Raw genomic sequence first — 19,857 nt, 5'->3', positions numbered from 1 at the left:
TTGGTGTTAGGTTTATCCTTAAATGTTTCATATTTTTAATGTTATTTTAGATAATGTTTTTATTTATTTTTACTTTTTGTTTGTACAAATTTATGGGTACATATGCAATTTTGTTACATGCATAGATTGTGCTGTAGTCAATGAGGGCTTTTAGGGTATCCATCACCCGAATAACGTTCTTTGTATCCATTAAGTAATATCCTCCCACCTCCTCATTCTTCCACTCCATTCTGTATCATTCCACTCTCTGCATCCATGTGAACACATTTGTTTAGCACACACTGATGAGTCAGAACATGTCATACTTGTCTTTGTGTGCCTTGCTTGTTTAACCTAAGATAATGACCTCCAGTTCCATCCACGTTGCTGTATATGACATGATTTCATTCTTTTTTTTTTTTTTTTTTTTGAGATGGAGTCTCGCTCTGTCGCCCAGGCTGTAGTGCAGTGGCGAGATCTCAGCTCACTACAGGCTCCACCTCCCGGGTTCATGCCATTCTCCTGCCTCAGCCTCCCGAGTAGCTGGAACTACAGGCGCCCACCACCATGCCCGGCTAATTTTTTTTTTTTGTATCTTCAGTAGAGACGGGGTTTCACAGTGTTAGCTTCGATCCCCAACCTCGTGATCTGCCCACCTTGGCCTCCCAAAGTGCTGGGATTACAGGGGTAAGCCACCACTCCGGGCCTGATTTCATTCCTTCTTATGGCTGAATGTTACTCCATTGTGTATATATACCACATTTTTTTTTTACCTGTTCATCCATTGATGGACACTTAGGTTGATTCCATATCTTTGCTGTTGTGAATAGTGCTGCAGTAAACATACTGGTGCACATATCTTTTAGATATATTAATTTCTTTTCTTTTTTGTAAAAACCTAGTAGTGGGATTGCTGGATGGAAAGGTAGTTCTATTTTTAATTCTTGGAGAAATCTCCATACTGTTTTCCATAGAGGCTGTACTAATTTGCATTCCCACCAATGGTGTGTAAGAGTTCCCTTTTTTTCACATGATAACCAACATTGTCTTTTTAATAAAAGCCATTCTGACTAGGATAAGATGATAGCCCATTGTGGCTTTGATTTGCATTTCTCTTATGATTGGTAATGTTAAGCATTTTTTCATATACCTGTTGGGTATATGCTTTTGAAAAATGTCTATTCATCTCTTTTGCCTACTTTTTAATAGGATAGTTAGATTTTTTTGGTTGTTGAATTGTTTGAGTTCCTTGTATAGTCTGGGTGTTAGTCCCCTATTGGATGAATAATTTGCAAATATTTTCTGTCATTCAACAGGGTTGGTTGTCTCTTCATTCTGTTGATTATTTCTTCTGCCGTGCAGAAGCTTTTTAGTTTGAGTCCCATTTGTCTGTTTTCTGGTATCTTTATAGTTTTAGGTCTTACGTTTTTGTCTTTAATCCACCTTGAGTTGATTTTTATGTATTGGTGAGAGACGTTCAATTGCATTCCTCTGCGTATGGATATCTTTCTCAGTACCACTGATTGAAGAGGGTTTCCTTTCCACAATGTATGTTCTTGTCAGCTTTGTCAGACATCAGTTGGCTGCAAGTATGTGACTTTATTTCTGGGTTCTCTATTCTGTTCCATTGACCTGTGTGTCTTATTTTTATACCAGTAACCTGCTGTTCTGGTTAGTATAGTCTTGTAATATAGTTTGAAGTCAGATAATGTGATGCCTCCAGCTTTATTCTTTTTGCTCAGCATTGCTTTGGCTATTGGGGCTCCTTTTTGGTTCCATATGAATTTTAGGATTGTTTTTTCTAATTTTGCAAAAAATTATCTTGGTATTTTGATAGGGATTGTATTGAATCTGTAGGTTGCTTTGTACAGTATGGTCATTTTAATGATATTCTTCTGAATATCCAATGATCATGGGATGTTTTTCCATTTGTGTTATGTATAATTTCTTTTAGCAGTGTCTTGTAGTTCTCCTTGTAGGGATTTTTTTTTTTTACTTCTGGTTAAATATATTCGTAGTTTGTGTGTGCGTCTGTGGGTGTGTGTGTGTGTGTGTTTTATAATTTCCTTTTTTCTTTTTGAGATGGAGTCTCACTCTGTCACCCAGGCTGGAGTGCAGTGGCGTAATCTTGGCTCACTACAACCTCCGCCTCCCAGGTTCAGGCGACTCTCCTGCCTTAGCCACCGGAGTAGCTGGGACTACAGGTGTGCGCCACCATGCCCAGCTAATTTTTGTGTGTGTGTGTGTATTTTTAGTAGAGACAGGGTTTCACCATGTTGGCCAGATGGTCTCAATCTCTTGACCTCGTCATCTACCCGCCTTGGCCTCCCAAAGTGCTGGGATTACAGGCGTGAGCTACCACACCTGGCCTTTTTTTTGTTTTTTGTAGCTATTGTAAATGGGATTGTGTTCTTGATTTGATTTTCATCTTGAATCATTATTGGTGTGTAGAAACACTACTAATTTTTGTATGTTGATTTTGTATCTTGTAAGTTTACTGAATTCATTTACCAAATTTAAGAGTTTTGTGTGGAGTCTTTAGGTTTTTCTAGATATAAGATGATATCATCATTAAACAGGGATAATTTGACTCCTTCCTTTATAATTTTGATGTCTTTTGTTTCATTCTCTTGCCTAATTGCTCTGGTTAGGACTTCCAATACTGTATTGAAGAGTGGCATACTATATTGAAGAGTAGGCATCCTTGTTTTCTTCCAGTTGTTAAAGGAATGCTTTCAACTTTTCCCTATTCAGTATCATGTTAGTTACAGGTTTATCATATATGGCCTTTATTATTTTGAGGTATGATCTTTCTGTGCCTAGTTTACTGTGGGTTTTTCTTATGAAGGGACGTTGAATTTTATTAAATGCTTTTTTCACATCTATTAAGATGATCGTATGGTTTTTGTCCTTCATTCTGTTGATATGGTGCATCACATTTATTGATTTGCGTATGTTGACCCATCCTTGTGTTCCCGGTAAAAAACCCACTTGATCATTGTGTGTTATCTTTTTGATTTGGTGTTGGATTTGGTTTGCCAGTATTTTGTTGAGGATTTTTGCATTTGTGTTCATTAGTTTGTAGTTTTCTTTTTATTCTGTATCCTTTGTTTTGTGTCCTTCTTTGGTTTTGTTATCAGGGTGATTAATGGCCTTATAGAATAAGTTAGGGAGGGGCCTGTCCTTGATATTTTGGAATAGTTTCAGGAGTATTGATATTACTTCTTCTTTGTACATTGGGTAGAATTTAACTGTGAAGCCATCTGGTACTGGGCTTTTCTTTGCTGGGAAATTGTAAAAATTACTGATTAATTCTTGCTGCTCATTACTGGTCTGTTCAGATTTTCTGGTTCTTCCTGGTTCAATCTTGGTAGGTTGTGTTTTTCTGGGAATGTATCTATTTCCTGTAGGTTTTCTAGTTTATGAGTATAAAGTTCATTATAGTCTATGTTAATCTTTGTACTTCTGTGGAATCAGTTGTAATGTCTCCTTTTTCATTTCTGATTTTGTCTCTTCTCCCTTCTTTTCTTGGTTAGTCTGGCTAGTGGTTTATCAATTCTTTTTATCTCTTTGAAGAACCAGCTTTTCATTTCATTGACCTTTTGTGTGTGTGTGTGTTTTTTTAGTCCATATTTCATTTGGTTCTGCTCTGATCTTTATTTATTTTCTTCTGCTAGTTTTGGGTTTGGTTTGTTCTTGCTTTTCTAGTTCCTCGAGGTGCGTTCTTAGATTATTAATTTGTAATCTTTCCACTTTTTGTTGTGGAAATTTATTGCTGTGTTCTTCTTAGCACTGCTTTTGCTGTATCCACAGGTTTGGTGTGTTGTATTTCCATTTTCGTTTGTTTCAAAAAATTTTTTTTAAATTTCTGTCTTAATTTCTTCATTGACCCTATTGTCATTCAGGAGCATGTTGTTTAATTTCTGTGTATTTGTATGGTTTGTAAAGTTTCTGTTGGTATTGATTTCTAGTTTTATTCTGCTGTTATGTGAGAAGGCACTTGATATGATTTCAGTTTAAAAAAATTTGTTGAGACTTTGTTTTGTGGCTTAACATATGGTCTGTCTTGGAGAATGTTCCATATGCTGACGAGAATATTGTATATTCTGCAGTTGTTTAGAATGTTTTGTAAATGTCTGTTAAGCCCATTTGGTCTAAAGTCCAGTTTAAGTCCAGTGTTTCTTTGCTGATTATTTGTCTATATGATATGTCTAATGCTGTAAGTGGGATGTTGAAGTTTCCCACTATTGTGTTGCAGTGTATCTCTTTCTTTAGGTCTAGTAATATTTGTTTTATGACTGTCAGTACTCCAGTGTTGGGTGCAAATGTATATTTAGAATTGTTATATATTCTTGCTGAGTTGGTCTCTTTAATATTATATAACCACTTTCTTAGTCCTTTTTTTTTTTTTTTTTAACTGTTTTTAGATGGTTTTTTTCTCTTGCCATTTTTAGGATTCACTCTTTCACTTTGACTTCAGACAGTCTGATTATAATGTTGCCATGGTGAGACCTTTTTACACTGTATTTGTTTGGTGATTGCTGAGCCTCTCATATCTGGATCTCTAAATCTCTTAACTATCAGTCATCTGTCCTGTGCTGTGCCAAGGATGAAATAATTCTGTGTTTTGTCTCTGCTTGGTAGAACTTGTCACCCCCAAGTAAGAACTAAGGCGCTGTGAAAATAAGTTTTGCCCAGTGTAAGTGTAGGATGTTCAAATCAGATGTTTAAACCTAATTCCAACATTTCTTGCCCCAACCATCTCTATAAGTGATAATTAATTCTCAGCTAGTCTAGTAAAGGAGATAGGTATGTGAATAAACAAATTATAAAGTTGTAATTTATTCAATGGTTTAATGATTGCACAACCATTAAAAATGAGGAATAGCTGTATATTTATTGCCATTGAAATACGTTCACTATGTGTTATTTTATTTTATTTTTTTGAGACGGAGTCTCACTCTGTTGCCCAGGCTGGAGTACAGTGGCACGATCTCGGCTCGCTGCAGCCTCTGCCTCCCAGGTTCAAGCGATTCTCCTACCTCAACCTCCCAAGTAGCTGGGACTACAGGTGCCCGTCACCACACCCAGCTAATTTTTATATTTTTAGTAGAGATGGGGTTTCGACATGTTGGTCAGGCTGGTCCTGAATTCCTGACTTCAGGTGATCCACCCACCTCGGCCTCCCAAAGTACTGGGATTACAAGTGTGAGCCACCACGCCCAGCCATCACCATGTGTTATTGAGTGGTAATACAGATTCTAGAACAGAATGAATATCATGATCCCAGTCTTTTATTCACTGATTCAGCAAATGTATATTGAACGCACACTTTGTGGCAGGCACTGTGTTAGGTATTTGGAATACATGGGTGAACAAAGCAGTGTTCTTATGGAGTTTGTAACCTATTAACATAGAAAGAATGCCAGAGTAGAGACAGAATTATAAGAGGCAGCTTGAGGTACAGAAAGATTTGAGTTGGAAGCCACAATGGTGAGTTCATCCATAACAAGTGCGTAATTCTTGGTAGAATATTCTAGATACCTCTTTGGATTTCTGAACATCTTGGGAGCAGAGGCACTAACCGTTTTGTTCTGGACTATCTTTTTTTTTTTTTTTGAGACGGAGTCTCGCTGTGCTCCCAGGCTGGAGTGCAGTGGCCTGATCTCGGCTCACTGCAAGCTCCGCCTCCCGGGTTCACGCCATTCTCCCGCCTCAGCCTCCCAAGTAGCTGAGACTACAGGCGCCCGCCACCACGCCCGGCTAGTTTTTTGTATTTTTAGTAGAGACGGGGTTTCACCATGTTAGCCAGGATAGTCTCGATCTCCTGACCTCGTGATCCACCCGCCTCGGCCTCCCAAAGTGCTGGGATTACAGGCTTGAGCCACCGCGCCCGGCCTTGGACTATCTTTTCAGTGAGGTTTATATAGTGAATAGCCTTGGAATATATAACAATTCTAAATATATATTTGCACCCAACACTGGAGTACTGAGAGCCTCTTGAGCCAAAGACAAGTTTGTTGTTCAGTTTAACAATGTCTCGTTAGGGATAAAGGTCAGGCAGGTTTGCTTGATATAAGATTTGGGTTCCCCCAGTTCAAGATTCCTCAGCTGTGATTAAAACCCATTGCATGCACAGCATCTACCCAGGCCTCTCCAGGTTGCACTATGGGACTTGGAAGACAAGAGGAACCAGTGTGAACCTAAAGCTCGTGCTACTTGCCGTACATGAGTAGTAAAATTTTTTGCCTCTGACTTAGGAGTCTGTTGTCTTTTGCTAGCATCCAAGAAAGGTAGCAGTCCAATTGGTTACCTTGCAAATAGGCGAGACCCTTCACAGCTTTTAATGCATTCAGATGTGAGTTTATTTTTATTTTAATTTGAGGAGGCTCAGTTTTATTAAGGTATCGTTCTTATTTTACGGTGGCTTTTAGCTTCTATTTCTTGGTATTACGTTTAATTACTAAAAGGGTAGTGGATGTTTTTGCTAGTTTGCTCTAGAAGCACACTTTATGAGATGTCTGGACGATGCAACAAATTTTATCTCCAAAGTCATATATAAAAATGTCATTCAAAAGCTATCTAACCACAATGTATTATGCCTCTATACATGTTCTAATGTACAAATGTCATATATAAGAGTTCTTGCTAAAACAGCTTACTTTATCTTCTATTCTTATGTTCTGCCACCATTTTCTCCAGACTGAAATGGCTAGAGCCATGTTTTCAAACCCAGGTTTTAAAATTTTGACAAAAAAGTTTCCAATACTTTAACATTTTAGTGAGTTTTAATTGCTGTTATATTGTTAATTTGAATACTTTGTTTCTTAACTCCTATAACTCAATGAGATTACCAATCCTTTAGCCAAAAGGAAATGAGTTTTTAAAAATTTATCTTTTTTACTGAAGTTAGAATCTTTTTACAAGCGAAAATCAGATTTGAAAAGTTAATTATCTAAAGTACAACCTACTTCATGAAAACACTTTACTAAATTTCACTAGGTGGTTTTATTCCAGTAAATTTAGAAACTGTAGAGCATCTCCCTCCCCAAAATAAAAGCCCCATAATTATCCATAATTATTTTTTAACCTATATGTTCATCCTTTACCTAGCCGTCTTACTAGTTAAATAACATGGAGAAAGAAGTAAAACAAATTGGCTTCAAGAAGCTCTTGACTTTGACATGGAATGGCAAGAAAGTGCAATAGAGAAATCTGCCCTTTGTGACAATATACAGAAAGTATAGGCAGATTTAATTTTATGAGAGATCTCATCAGCCTGGTTACTTAATTATTGTTCTTTGTTGTAAATTCAGCCTTCCTTCATTACAGCTTCTGAACAAACATGTTTTTTGATCTGTGTTTGGTAAAGATGATTCATTCCTTAAAGGGACAGATTTCTCTTTTTCAAAGAAGGAACTTACTCTGTTTTTGCAATATTTAAACTAGTCTGCTATTGATGGATATTTATGCTGATTTTTAATGCCAGATTTCATCATTGTAATGTTAACTTTAACATTTCTGAAATTGAGAAATGTTTAAAAATAGTTGGTACTTACTATTGCTGTTTGCCATCCTATTTAAAATTAAAAACCTTACTCCCTACCTCCAGTCATCTTTTATCTCTTTTTCCTGCTTTATTTTTCCACATAGCACTATACTAACTTATAGCTCTTATACCGATTGTTTATTGTTTTTCTCCTCTCATAAGCAGGCAGAAATCTTTTTGTTTTACCACTGTAAAATGTACTTTACCTGATACAGAGTGAGTACTCAATAAGTATTTGTTGAATGAATGAATGAAGAAATGTATGAGTGTCTGTTGTGGTCCAGATACCGTGCTAAGCCCTTTCTGTCCTTGAATGATTTTGTTCTTAAAATAAGTACAGGCTGAGCGCGGTGGCTCACACCCATAATCCTAGCACTTTGGGAGGCTGATGTGGGTGGATCACTTGAGGTCAGGAGTTTGAGACTAGCCTGGCCAACATGGTGAAATCCCGTCTCTATTGAAAATACAGAAATTAGCTGGGCATAGTACTGCGTGCCTGTGATCCCAGCCACTCGGGAGGCTGAGGAAGGGGAATTGCTTGAACCTGGGAGGAAGAGGTTGCAGTGAGCTGAGATTCCAGCCTGGGCGACAGAGCGAAACTGTGTGTCAACAAACAAACAAACAAACAAACAAACGAAAAACTGCATGAGGTAGAGGTATTCTAATGAGGAAAGTAAGTCTTAGGAGGAGGTTATAAATGGTGGAGCTGAAATTAGAGCTTGAATTTACTTTTCATGCCAGATCCTAGGCTCCTAATTTCAACGTTATATATTTCTCAGCAACAAATTGTGTGATTTATTTAATTTGTTCTTTCTTTTTAAACAGGAAGAAGAGAATTTATCCAAAGATTAAAACTTGAAGCAACCCTTAATGTGCATGATGGCTGTGTAAGTAATTGTTAATTCTCAACTCTGAAGGGCTTTGATACTAAATGTTTAAGTGTTTGATGAAATGTCCCAATCCTCCCAGAAAGGACTGTGACTATAATAAAATGGGAGAGTAAAGTTTTACATTAAAATATAAAATTAAATTTTGAATTTAGAAGAGTGTATGCAAGATTTTTTAAAGTGCAGATGAGTTTTCTTATATTATGGAAGGACTTCCATCTCATTCACTGTGCTGAAACTGCCTTTGTGACTTCATGTCATCAAATGTAGTGTGGTCACTTCTTAGAAACTTTAGACATATCGCTCAAACATATCCTCTTATTTTTTTTTTCTTTCTTTTTTTTTTTTGGGACAGAGTCTCGCTCTGTTGCCCAGGCTGGAGTGCAGTGGCGCGATCTCGGCTCACTGCAAGCTCTGTCTCCCGGGTTCACGGCCGTTCTCCTGCCTCAGCCTCCTGAGTAGCTGGGACTACAGGCGCCTGCCACCAAGCCCAGCTAATTTTTTTGTATTTTTTAGTAGAGATGGGGTTTCACCGTGTTAGCCAGGATGGTCTCCATCTCCTGACCTCGTGATCCGCCTGTCTCGGCCTCCCAGAGTACTGGGATTATAGGCGTGAGCCACCGTGCCTGACCCATATCCTCTTTTTTGAAATACTTTTTCTCTTGGCTTTTGCTAACACCACAGTCCTTGGTTTTCTTCCTATTCCGATCCATTGACTTGCTACATCTTCTTTGTCTCAGCTGACTCCTCCACTTATGGTCCTTCACATATTGGTTGCACAAAGACTCTGTCCTAGTACCTCCCACCCTCTTTTCTCTCCAGCTCAAAGTGACCCTCTCTAGTCCTATGGCTAAAAAAAAAAAAAAAGAAAAAAGAAAACATGACTTCTGCCTCATCCCAGAGTTTATATATCCAGCTGTCTACTTAACATGTCCAGTTGCATGTCTAATAGGTATCCCAAATTTTACAGATCCAAAACAGAACTCTTTTCAATTTTTATTATAAAAATTTCAAATGTACTCTTAATGTACTTGTCACCTAGACTTAGTAATTATCAAGATTTTGCCATATTTTCTTTTCTATTTTATTTTCTTCCCCCATCCACCTTGCTGAAGATCCGCCTTGCTGAAGATATATTATTTTACCCCTATATGTAAGCCTAAAAAGCAATTGACATTTTCTTATATAACCAAAATGCCCTTATGTAATTTAATAATATTTATTTTCTCAGTATTATCTAATATATAGTCCATATTTTCTTGTTTTAAAATATCTTTTTATTGTTATTTGTTGAAAAGATAATCCAAAGACACCTCTGCCTTGTATATTTTATGCCTTATACCTAGAATTCTCTTCTCCCACTTACCTGTAAAGCTTACCTTCTCATTTTATTTATGTGTTTACTATCTGGCATTATGATTAACAAACCAATTTATTTGTTCATAGTCTACACTTTTGCCCCTGTGTCCTGGCATACTGGACCAAGAAAATACCTTCACAAATTTATTTTTTAAATTTAGTATCAACAGGAATGCCCGAAACGTATGTGGCGCTTTATGAATTATTCATTGGCGAGACAGAGTATATTATGTGTTAGATTAATTATTATTTTTTTTTTTGAGATGGGGTCTTGCTCTGTCACCAAGGCTAGAGTGCAGTGGCACGATCTCAGCTCACTGCGACCTCCATCTCCTGGATTCAAGCAGTTCTCCTGCCGCAGCCTCCTGAGTAGCTGGGATTACAGGCACCCACCACCACGCCTGGCTAATTTTTGAGTCTTTAGTAGAGACAGAATTTCACCATATTGGCCAGGCTGGTCTTAAACTCCTGGCCTCAGGTGATTTGCCCACCTTGGCCTCCCAAAGTGCTGGGATTGCAGGTGTGAGCCACCGTTCCTGGCCCCAAGTTTTTTTGCAAGTTTAAACATACCTTTGTTCTCTGCTTTCACACTTGATTGGTGATCTGAGTGGACATAGGATTCTAGGTTGGACATTATTTTCACTCTGTAGTTTTTTGTTTGTTTGTTTGTTTTGAGACCGAGTCTCACTCTGTCTTCCAGGCTGGAGTGGAGCGGCACAATCTCGGCTCACTGCAACCTCCACCTCCTGGGTTCAAGTGATTCTCGTGCCTCAGCCTCTTGAAAAGCTGAGATTACAGTCTGCGCCACCATGCCTGGCTAATTTCTGACTTTTTAGTAGAGACGGGGTTTCACCATGTTGACTAGGCTGGCCTGGAACTCCTGACCTCAGGTGATCTGCCAGTCTCAGCCTCCCAGACTGCTGGGATTACAGGTGTGAGCCACCATACTCCACCCACTCTGTAGTTTTCAAGGTCTTATACAAACGTTTTCTAGTATTCACTGTAGCTGGTAAGAATGTTGCCAGCCTAATTACTTTTTGTTATTGTATAATAACTTGAATTACTTTTGTGAATTACCTCTTAGATTTGTGCTTAAATTTTTATATTTTTAAGAGCTTTATTGAGATATAATCAGCTGTACATATTTAAAGTGTACTATTTGATATGTTTAACACATGTAAACATACGCAAAGTCATCACCACATTCAAGATGATAAAATATTGATCATCCCCTAAAAGTTTGGCCATGTGCCCTCTCATTCCTTAACATCACGCTCAACCCCAGTCAACCAATGATCTCTATTCTGTCACTATAAATCAGTTTGCATTTTCTAGAATTTTATATAAATGGAATCATTGACTATGTATCCTTTTTTCATTTGGCTTTTTTAACTTTACATTTTGCTTAGAATAATTATTTTGGGATTCATGTTGTTGAGTGTTATCAATAATTTATTACTTTTTATTGCTGAGGAGCATTTATTATATGGATAAATCATAATTTTTATATCTCTTCTCCTGTCAGTGGACATTGGGTTGTATCCAGTTGAGGACTGTTACAAATAAAGTTGCCATGAATATTCGTGTAGAGTCTTTGTATGAACATATGCTTTTATTCTTTTTTGGTAAATACCTTTGAGTAGAATGAATGAGTCATATGTTAGGTACCTGCTTAACTTAAGAAACCGATTGTTCTCCAGTGTTGTTGTACCATTTAACATTCCCACTGTTAGTATGTAGACGTTCCAGTTGGTCCATGTCCTCACCAGCATTTGGTGTGGTCAGTTTTTTTTTGTTTTGTTTTGTTTTTTTAAGACATTCTAACAGGCATGTAGTAGTATCATGTTGTGGTTACATTTCCTGCCCCATTAATTTTTACATATTCATCTGTATTCTGGAAACTTCCTGAACTCTCATATTCATTCAAGTAGCTTTTTTTTTCCTTAAGATTTTATAGGATATTCTATGTAAATAATCAAGTCATCTGAGAATTAAGATAGTTTTACTTCTTTTCTAGTCTGAATTCCTTTTATTTCTTTTCTTGACTTATTTCATTGGTTAGTATTCTACTATAAAATTGAACAGAAGGAGTGGAATCAGACATCCTCGTCTTGTTCTGATCTTAGAGGGAAAAACAGGGTTTCCCTCTGTTGCCCAGATTGGAGTGCAGTGGCACAATCATAGCTCACTATAGCCTTGACCTCCTGGGCTCAGGCTATCTTCCCACCTCAGCCTCCTGAGTTAGCTGGGACCATAGATGCGTGCCACCACCCCGGCAAATTTGTTTTTTTGTAGAGGTGAAGTCTCATTATGTTGCCCAGTCTGGTCTTGAACTCCTGGGCTCAAGTGATACCTCCCACCTCAACCTCCCAAAGCAAAGTGCTGGGATTACAGGTATGAGCCACTGTGCTTGGCCTAAGAACATTGTCTCTTTCTATTTAGTATGATATCAGCAGTTTTTTCATGGATGCTGGTTATCAGGTCGAGGATGTTTTCCTTTATTCCTAACTTGCTAAGAGCTATCATCATGAATCATTGCTGGATTTTGCCAAGTGTCTTTGTATTTTCTGGGAAATGTCTAACTATGTTTCCATTTATTTAACAAAAATAAACTATTCAGGGTATCTGTGTCTTGAGTGAACCTTGTTTAATATGTGTGCTTCACTGAATTTATTTTATGTAAATTGTTGAATTTATTGACATAAAATTGTTCATAATATTCCCTTATGTCTTTAAATAGTTGTAGAATCTGTATTGTATGTTACTGTGTTTCTCATTACTGATACTGGTAATATTTTCTCCACGTTTTTTCCTGATTAGTTTGGCTAGAGGCTAGTTAATTTTGTCTTCTCAAAGAACCAACCTCTGTTCTCATTAATTGTCTCCGTTGTTTTTCTGTTTTCTATTTCATTGATTTCTGCTAATATATTTATTATCTGAGTCTTCTGCAGACTTTGGGTTTCATTTGCTCTTTGTTTTGTAATTTTTTGAGTGGAAGCTGAGGTCGTTGATATGAGACCGTTGTCTTTTCTAAAATAGAGGTTTTTTTTGGTACTGTAAGTTTTCTTCTAAATATTGTTTTAGCTGTAATCCATAAATTGAGATATGCTGCATTTTTATTTTCATTGAATTCAAAATACTTCTTAATTTGTTTTGTAATTTCTTCTTTGACCATCTGTTATTTCTGTGGCCATCTGTTATTTCTTAGTTTTCCAATGTGTCTTTATGTTAATGATTTCTGATTTAATTCCATTTTGGTCAGACAACATACTTTCAATGACTTGTGGTCTTTTATTTAAATACATTAAGATTTGTTCTGTGGCCCAGAATATCATCTCTATCAGTAAATGTTTCTTCTACACTTAAAAAATGTATGTTTTGCTCTTTTTTAGTTGTTACAAGCATGATGATAAATCTGGTCCATGTGCTGACATCTTGACTAGAAGTGGACATTTATTTTTTTTTAAATTTAGGTATAGCTCACATACTATAAAATTCACCCATTTTAAGTGTTCAATTCGGTGGTTTTTACTGTATTTGTAAAGTTGTGGAGCCATCGCCACTATGTAATTCCACTAATTTTATCATACGAAAAAGAGTACCAATTATGAGTCACCATTTCGCCTCCATTTAGCAGTTAGCAATCACTAATACTTTCTGTCTCTACCAATCTGTGTATTCTGGACATTTTATATAAATGGAATCATACAATATTGGCTGTTAATGTCAGGGTTCTTTCACTTAGTGTAATGTTTTCAAGGTTCATCCATGTTGTAGTGTGTGTCAGTATTTCATTCCTTTTCATGATCGAATAAATATTTCCTTGTACAGATATACCACATTTAATCTGTTCATCAGTTGTTGGGTATTTGGGTTGTTTCCATTTTTTGGCAATTATGAATAATGCTGCTGTGAACATTTGTGTACAAATTTTTGTGTATTGTAAGTTTTCAATTATCTTGGCTGTATACCTAGTTGTAGAATTGCTAGGTCATATGGTAAACTGATACCTCACTTTTTGAGGAGGTATCAAAACTGTTTTCCAAAGAGCTATACCATTTTACATTCCTGACAGCAACATATAGGGTTCCAGTTTCTCGACACCCTTGCCAACTCTTGTTATTTTCTGTTTCTTTAAAAAAAATTATAATCATCCTAATGGATGTGAAGTGGTAATTTGTTGTGATTTTGGTTTTTATTTCCCTGATGACTAATGATGTTGAGCATCTTTTTATGTGCACATGAGTCATTTACATACCTTCTTTGGAGAAATGTCTATTTAAATCTTTTATCTATTTTTAATGGGATTGTTTGTCTTTTTGTTGTTGAGTTGTATTTGTATATTCTGGGACTCTTATCAGATATATGATTTGCAAATATTTCCCTTCATTCTATGGGTTGTCTTTTCACCTTCTTCATAGTGTCCTTTAATGTACAAAAGTTTTTAATTTTGGTGAAGTCTAATATCTTTTTGCTGTTTGCTTGGGCTGTTGGTGCCATATTTAAGAAACTTGATTAATCACTGATCATGAAGATTTATACCTGTTTTCTTCTAAGAGTTGTATAGTTTTAGCTCTTCTGTTTAGATCTGTGATGTATTTTCAGTTAATTTTTATATAGTATAAAGTAGGGGTCCAAGTTTTTTTTTTTTTTTTTAGTGGCAATTATGTAATTGTCTCAGCACCATTGGGTGAAAAGACTTTTCTTTCATTGAATGGTCTTGGATCTCTTGTCAAAAATCACTTGACCATAAATGGAGGAGTTTATTTCTGAACTCTTAATTCCATTACATTGATCTGTATGTCTTTGTTTTTGCCAGTACCACACAGTCTTGATTACTGTAGTTTTGTAATAGGTTTTTCTAGTTTTATTTTAGGTGATCTGGTTTTATGCCTGTGAATACTAAATAAATTCAAATATGTAAATTTACACAATGAAACTTAGTGGCTCTGACATTTCATTGTAAAATATCAGAACATTGTGTTTACTAAATGACAGTCAATATTTAATGCTTTATTTTTAATTTTTTAGGGCAGTTTTAGGTTCATAGCAAAATTGAGAGGAAGCTATGGGAATTTCCCATATATCCCCTGCCCACATACTTGCATAGCATTTTCCGTTATCAGCATCTTCCACCAGAGTGGTACATTTGCTATACTTTATGAGCCTACATTAATACATCATAATCCACCCAAAGTCCATAGTTTACAATAGGGCTCACTCTTGGTTTCAGACATCTAATGAGTTTGAACAAATGTATAATGATATATATTCACCATTATAGTATCATGTGGAGTTGTTTCACTGCCTTAAAAATCTTCTGTGCTTGATGGCCGGGTGCGGTGGCTCACTCATGCCTGTAATCCCAGCACTTTGGGAGGCAGAGGTGGGCAGATCACGAGGTCAGGAGATTGAGACTATCCTGGCTAACACAGTGAAACCCCGTCTCTACTAAAAATACAAAAAAATAGCCGGGTGTGGGGGCGGGTGCCTGTAGTCCCAGCTACTCGGGAGGCTGAGGCAGGAGAATGGCGTGAACCCGGGAGGCGGAGCTTGCAGTGAGCTGAGATCCCGCCACTGCACTCCAGCCTGAGTGACAGAGCGAGATTCCGTCTCAAAAAAAAAAAAAAACAAAAAAACTTCTGTGCTCTACCTATCTTTCACCCACCTTCCGAACTCCTGATGACCACTGATCTTTTTATAGTCTCCATAGTTTAGCCTTTTCCAGAATGTCATATAATTGGAAACACATAGTATGTAGCCTTTTCAGATTGTTTTTCTTTCACTTATACATTTAAGTTTCCTCTATCTTTTCATGACTTCATAGCTCATTTCTTTTTAGCGCTGAATAATACTTCATTCTGTAGATGTACCACAGTTTATCCATTCACCTGCTGAAGGACATCTTGGGTGCTTCCAAAAACTGGCAGTTATGAGTAAAGTTGCCATAAACGTTTGTGGGCAGATGTTTGTGTGGACATATGTTTACGTTCGTGTGCAGGTGTATGTGTGATCATATGTGTTCAGCTCCTTTGGATAAATAACAAGGAGCATGCTGCATTGTACATTTAGAGAATGTTTAGTTTTTATAAGAAATCACCAGCTGTCCTTCAAAGTAACTGTACAATTTTGCATTCCCACGAGCAATGAATGTAAGTTCCTGATGCTCCACATCCTTGCCAGTATTTGATGTTGTCAGTGTTCTCTATTTTGGCCATTCTAATAGGTATGTAGTGTATTTCCCTGATAACATAGGACGTGGATTATCTTTTCATATGCTTGTTTGCAATCTGTGTATCTTCTTTGCTGCAGTACCTGTTATGGCCTTTGGCTCATAATCAGATTGTTTCTTATTGTTGTGTTTTAAGTGTTCTTTATGTATTTTAGATAATAGCACTTTATTAGATGTGTCTTTTGCAAGTATTTTCCCTGTCTGTGTCTTGTCTTCTCATTTTCTTGACATTGTCTTTTGCAGGGTGGAAGTTTTTAATTTTAGTGAAGTCAGGCTTATCAATGATTTCTTTTATGGATCTTGCCTTGGTGTTGTACTTAATAAGTTATCACCATACCCAAGGTCATCTGAGTTTTTTTCCTATGTTCTCAGAGGTTTATAGTTTTGTGTTTGTGTTTAGATCTGTGATCTATTTTGAATTAATTTTTGTGAAGGGTTTAAGTTATGTGTCTAGATTTTTTTTAAAATTTATTTTTTGCATGTGAATATGCAGTTGTACCAGCACCATCTGTTGGAAGGACTAGCTGCATTGTATTGACTTTACTCCTTTGTCAAAGGTCCGTTGATCGTGTTTATGTGGGTCTGTTTCTGGGCTCTGAATTCTGTTTCATTATACCATACTGTCTTATTTGGTGTAGTCTTACAGTAAAAATTTTTAAAAATTATTTATTTATTTTTTGAGACGGAATCTTGGCCTCTTACCCAGGCTGGAGTGCAATGACATGATCTGGGCTCACCGCAGCCTCTGCCTCCTGGGTTCAAGTGATTCTCCTGCCACAGCCTCCAGAGTAGCTGGGATTACAGGCACGCACCACCATGCCCAGCTAATTTTTTTGTATCTTTAGTAGAGACGGGATTTCACCATGTTGGCCAGGCTGGTTTCGAACTCCTGACCTCATGATCTGCCTGCCTTGGCCTCCCAAAGTGCGGGGATTACAGGCTCCTTATAGTAAGTCTTGAAGTTGGGTAGTGTCAGCTATCTTGGGATTTTCCGCTTATCTTTGTGTTACTGATTTTAGTTTAATTCCGTTGTGGTCTAAGAGTAGACACTGTATGATTTTCATTCTTTTAGATTTGTTAAAGTGTATTTTAAGGCCTCAAATATGGTCTGTCTTGGTAAATGTTCCATGTGAGCTTGAGAAGAACAACTTTGTTCTCCCTTGATATGTGTTGGCTAGCTCGAGTCTTTGAAACTTTAGAATCAGTTTGTCAGTACCCACAAAATAATTTGCTGAGATTTTGATAGGCATGCATCGAATCTGTAGAACAAGTAGGGAAGAATTGACACCTTGAGAATATTGAATCTTTCTATTTATTAATATGGAATAGCTCTTCATTTATTTCTTTGATTTCTTTTACCAGAGTTTTATAATTTTCCTCATAGAAATCTTACACATACTTTATTCAATTTATACCTAAGTGTTTCTTGTTTTGGAGTGCTAATGTAATGGTATTGTGTTTTAAAATTCAAATTCCACTTGTTCATTTCTGGCATACAGGAAAATAATTGACTTTTTAATATTAACCTTTTATCCTTTTACTTTGCTACAATGCTTTTTAGTCCCAGGAGGGTTTTTAAAATTTTTTTTTTTATTTTTTGAAAGAGTCTCGCTCTGTCGCCCAGGCTGGAGTGCAGTGGTGCGATCTCGGCTCAGTGCAAGTTCCGCCTCCCAGGTTCACACCATTCTCCTGCCTCAGCCTCCCTAGTAGCTGGGACTACAGGTACCTACCACCACACCTGGCTAATTTTTTGTAATTTTAGTAGAGACGGGGTTTCACCGTGTTAGCCAGGATGGTCTCAATCTCCTGACCTCATAATCTGCCCACCTCGGCCTCCCAAAATGCTGCGATTACAGGTGTGACCCACTGCGCTCAGCCTCCAGGAGGGTTTTTAAATTTTTATTTTCCATATAGATGATCTTGTTATCTGCAGACTGTTTTATTTCTTATTTTCCAATCTTTATACTTTTCCTTTGCTTTTCTTTCCTTTTCTTGTCTTATTGCATTAGCTAGGACTTAAAGTATGGTGTTGAAACGAAGTGGTGAGAGAGGACGTCCTTGCCTTGTTTTTGATATTAGCAGGAAATCTTCTTCAGGTTGAGTGTCTTTAATTTGAAAATCTGAAAAATTGAAATGCTCCAAAATTTGAAACTTTTTGAGTGCCAACATGATGCTCAAAGCATTTTGGATTTCAGAAATGCTGTAAGATTTCCACTGAGACCTACTTAGTTGCCCCTCACAGATTTTAATTCGCTTTGTTTTGATTTTCGTTGAATTCAAAATCTTTTAAAATTTCTCTTGAGATTTCTTCTTTGACCCATGTGTTATTTTGAACTTCTGTGTATTCTGGGATTTTCCAGTTATTTTTCTGTTACTGATTTTAGCTTAATTCCTTTGTGGTCTAAGAGTAGACGCTGTTTGATTTTTATTCTTTTAAATTTGATGAAGTGTATTTTAAGGGCTCAAGTGTGGTCTGTCTTGGTAAATGCTTCATGTGAGCTTGAGAGGACCGTTTATTCTGCTGTCGTTGATTGAAGTAGTCTATAAATGTCTGTTGTATTCAGATAATTGATGGTTTTGAGTTTAACTGTGTCCTTACTGATTTCCTGCCTGCTAGATCTGTCTTTTTCTGATAGAGGGAATTGAAGTCTTCAGGTATCATACTAGATTCATCTGTTTCTCCTTATAGATCTAAGGGTTCTTATGGTTCTTGTCTCACATATTTTGATATTTTGTTGTTAAGCACATACATATTAGGGATGCAGAAACTATGTTGTCTTGGGGAAACTGACCTGTTTATTGTTATTTCTCTGATACTTTTTCTTGCTTTGAAGTCTGGTCTGTCTGAAATTAATGTAACTACTCCTGTTTTCTTTTAATTTGTATTAGTATGATATATGTTTCTCAATCCATTTACTTTTAATCCATATGGATCTTTATATTTAAAATGGATTTCTTGTAAACAACATATATTTGGATCTTGTTTTTTGATCCACCCTGACCGTCTCTCTTAATTTTTAGGCTGGGCACGGTGGCGCACCCCTGTAATTCCAGCACTTTGGGAGGTTGAGGCGGGCAATCACTTGAGGTCAGGAGTTCAAGACCAGCCTGGCCAACATGGCAAAGTGCTGTCTCTACTAAAAATACAAAAAATTAGCCAGGCATGGTGGCGCATGCCTGTAATCTCAGCTACTTGGGAGACTGAGGCAGGAGAATTGTTTGAACCCGGGAGGTGGAGGATTGCAGTGAGCTGAGATAGCACCACTGCACTCCAGCCTGGCGATGAAGCGAGACTCTATCTCAAAAAAACAAAAAAAAGTAGCCAGGTATGGTGGCTCACATCTGTAATCCTAGCACTTTGGAGGCTGAGGCAGGTGGATCACCTGAAGTATGGAGTTCAAAACCAACCTGGGCAACATGGCGAAACACTGGCTCTACTGAAAATACAAAAATTAGCCAGGCATGGTGGTGGGTGCCTATAATCCCAGCTACTCGGGAGGCTGAGGCAGGAGAATTGCTTGAACTTGGGAGGTGGAGGTTGCAGTGAGCTGAGGTTGTGCTGCTTCACTGTAGCCTGGGCAAAAGAGCGGAACTCTGTCTCAAAAAAAAAAATAATAATAATAATTTTTAATTTAGACTATTGACATTCAAAGTGATTACTGGTATAGCTGGATAAATATTTCCTATATTTGTTACTGTTTTCTGCTTTTTGTCTTTGTTCTTTGTTCCTATTTTTGTTTTCCATTCTTCTGCCTTTTGTGTTTTTTTGTTTCTGTTTTTTTTTTTTTTCCTTTTGAGATGGAGTCTCACTCTGCCACCCAGGCTGGAGTACAGTGGTTTAGTCTCAGCTC

General features: G+C 37.2%; 1 protein-coding gene across 13 annotated transcripts in view; it reads left to right on the top strand.

Moving 5' to 3' along the window:
- The window catches only part of DCAF6 (DDB1 and CUL4 associated factor 6), a 141,524-nt gene that overhangs the window by 7,116 nt on the left and 114,551 nt on the right, over positions 1-19,857 (top strand). For all 13 annotated transcript variants that reach the window (XM_031658856.1, XM_031658855.1, XM_031658850.1 and 10 more), the window contains exon 2: positions 8,354-8,415. Coding sequence is in view for 6 of the 13 variants with exons in the window: in XM_021930863.2 (XP_021786555.1) it covers positions 8,354-8,415 (62 nt within the window). In the remaining 7 variants the exon portion in view is untranslated. The remainder of the gene's footprint in view (positions 1-8,353; positions 8,416-19,857) is intronic.

This window comes from Papio anubis, chromosome 1 (genome assembly GCF_008728515.1).
Source record: "Papio anubis isolate 15944 chromosome 1, Panubis1.0, whole genome shotgun sequence".
In the NCBI taxonomy this organism is placed as follows: domain Eukaryota; kingdom Metazoa; phylum Chordata; class Mammalia; order Primates; family Cercopithecidae; genus Papio; species Papio anubis.
The sequence above is the reverse complement of the archived record's forward strand: the minus strand, read 5'-3'. Positions and strand labels throughout refer to the sequence as shown.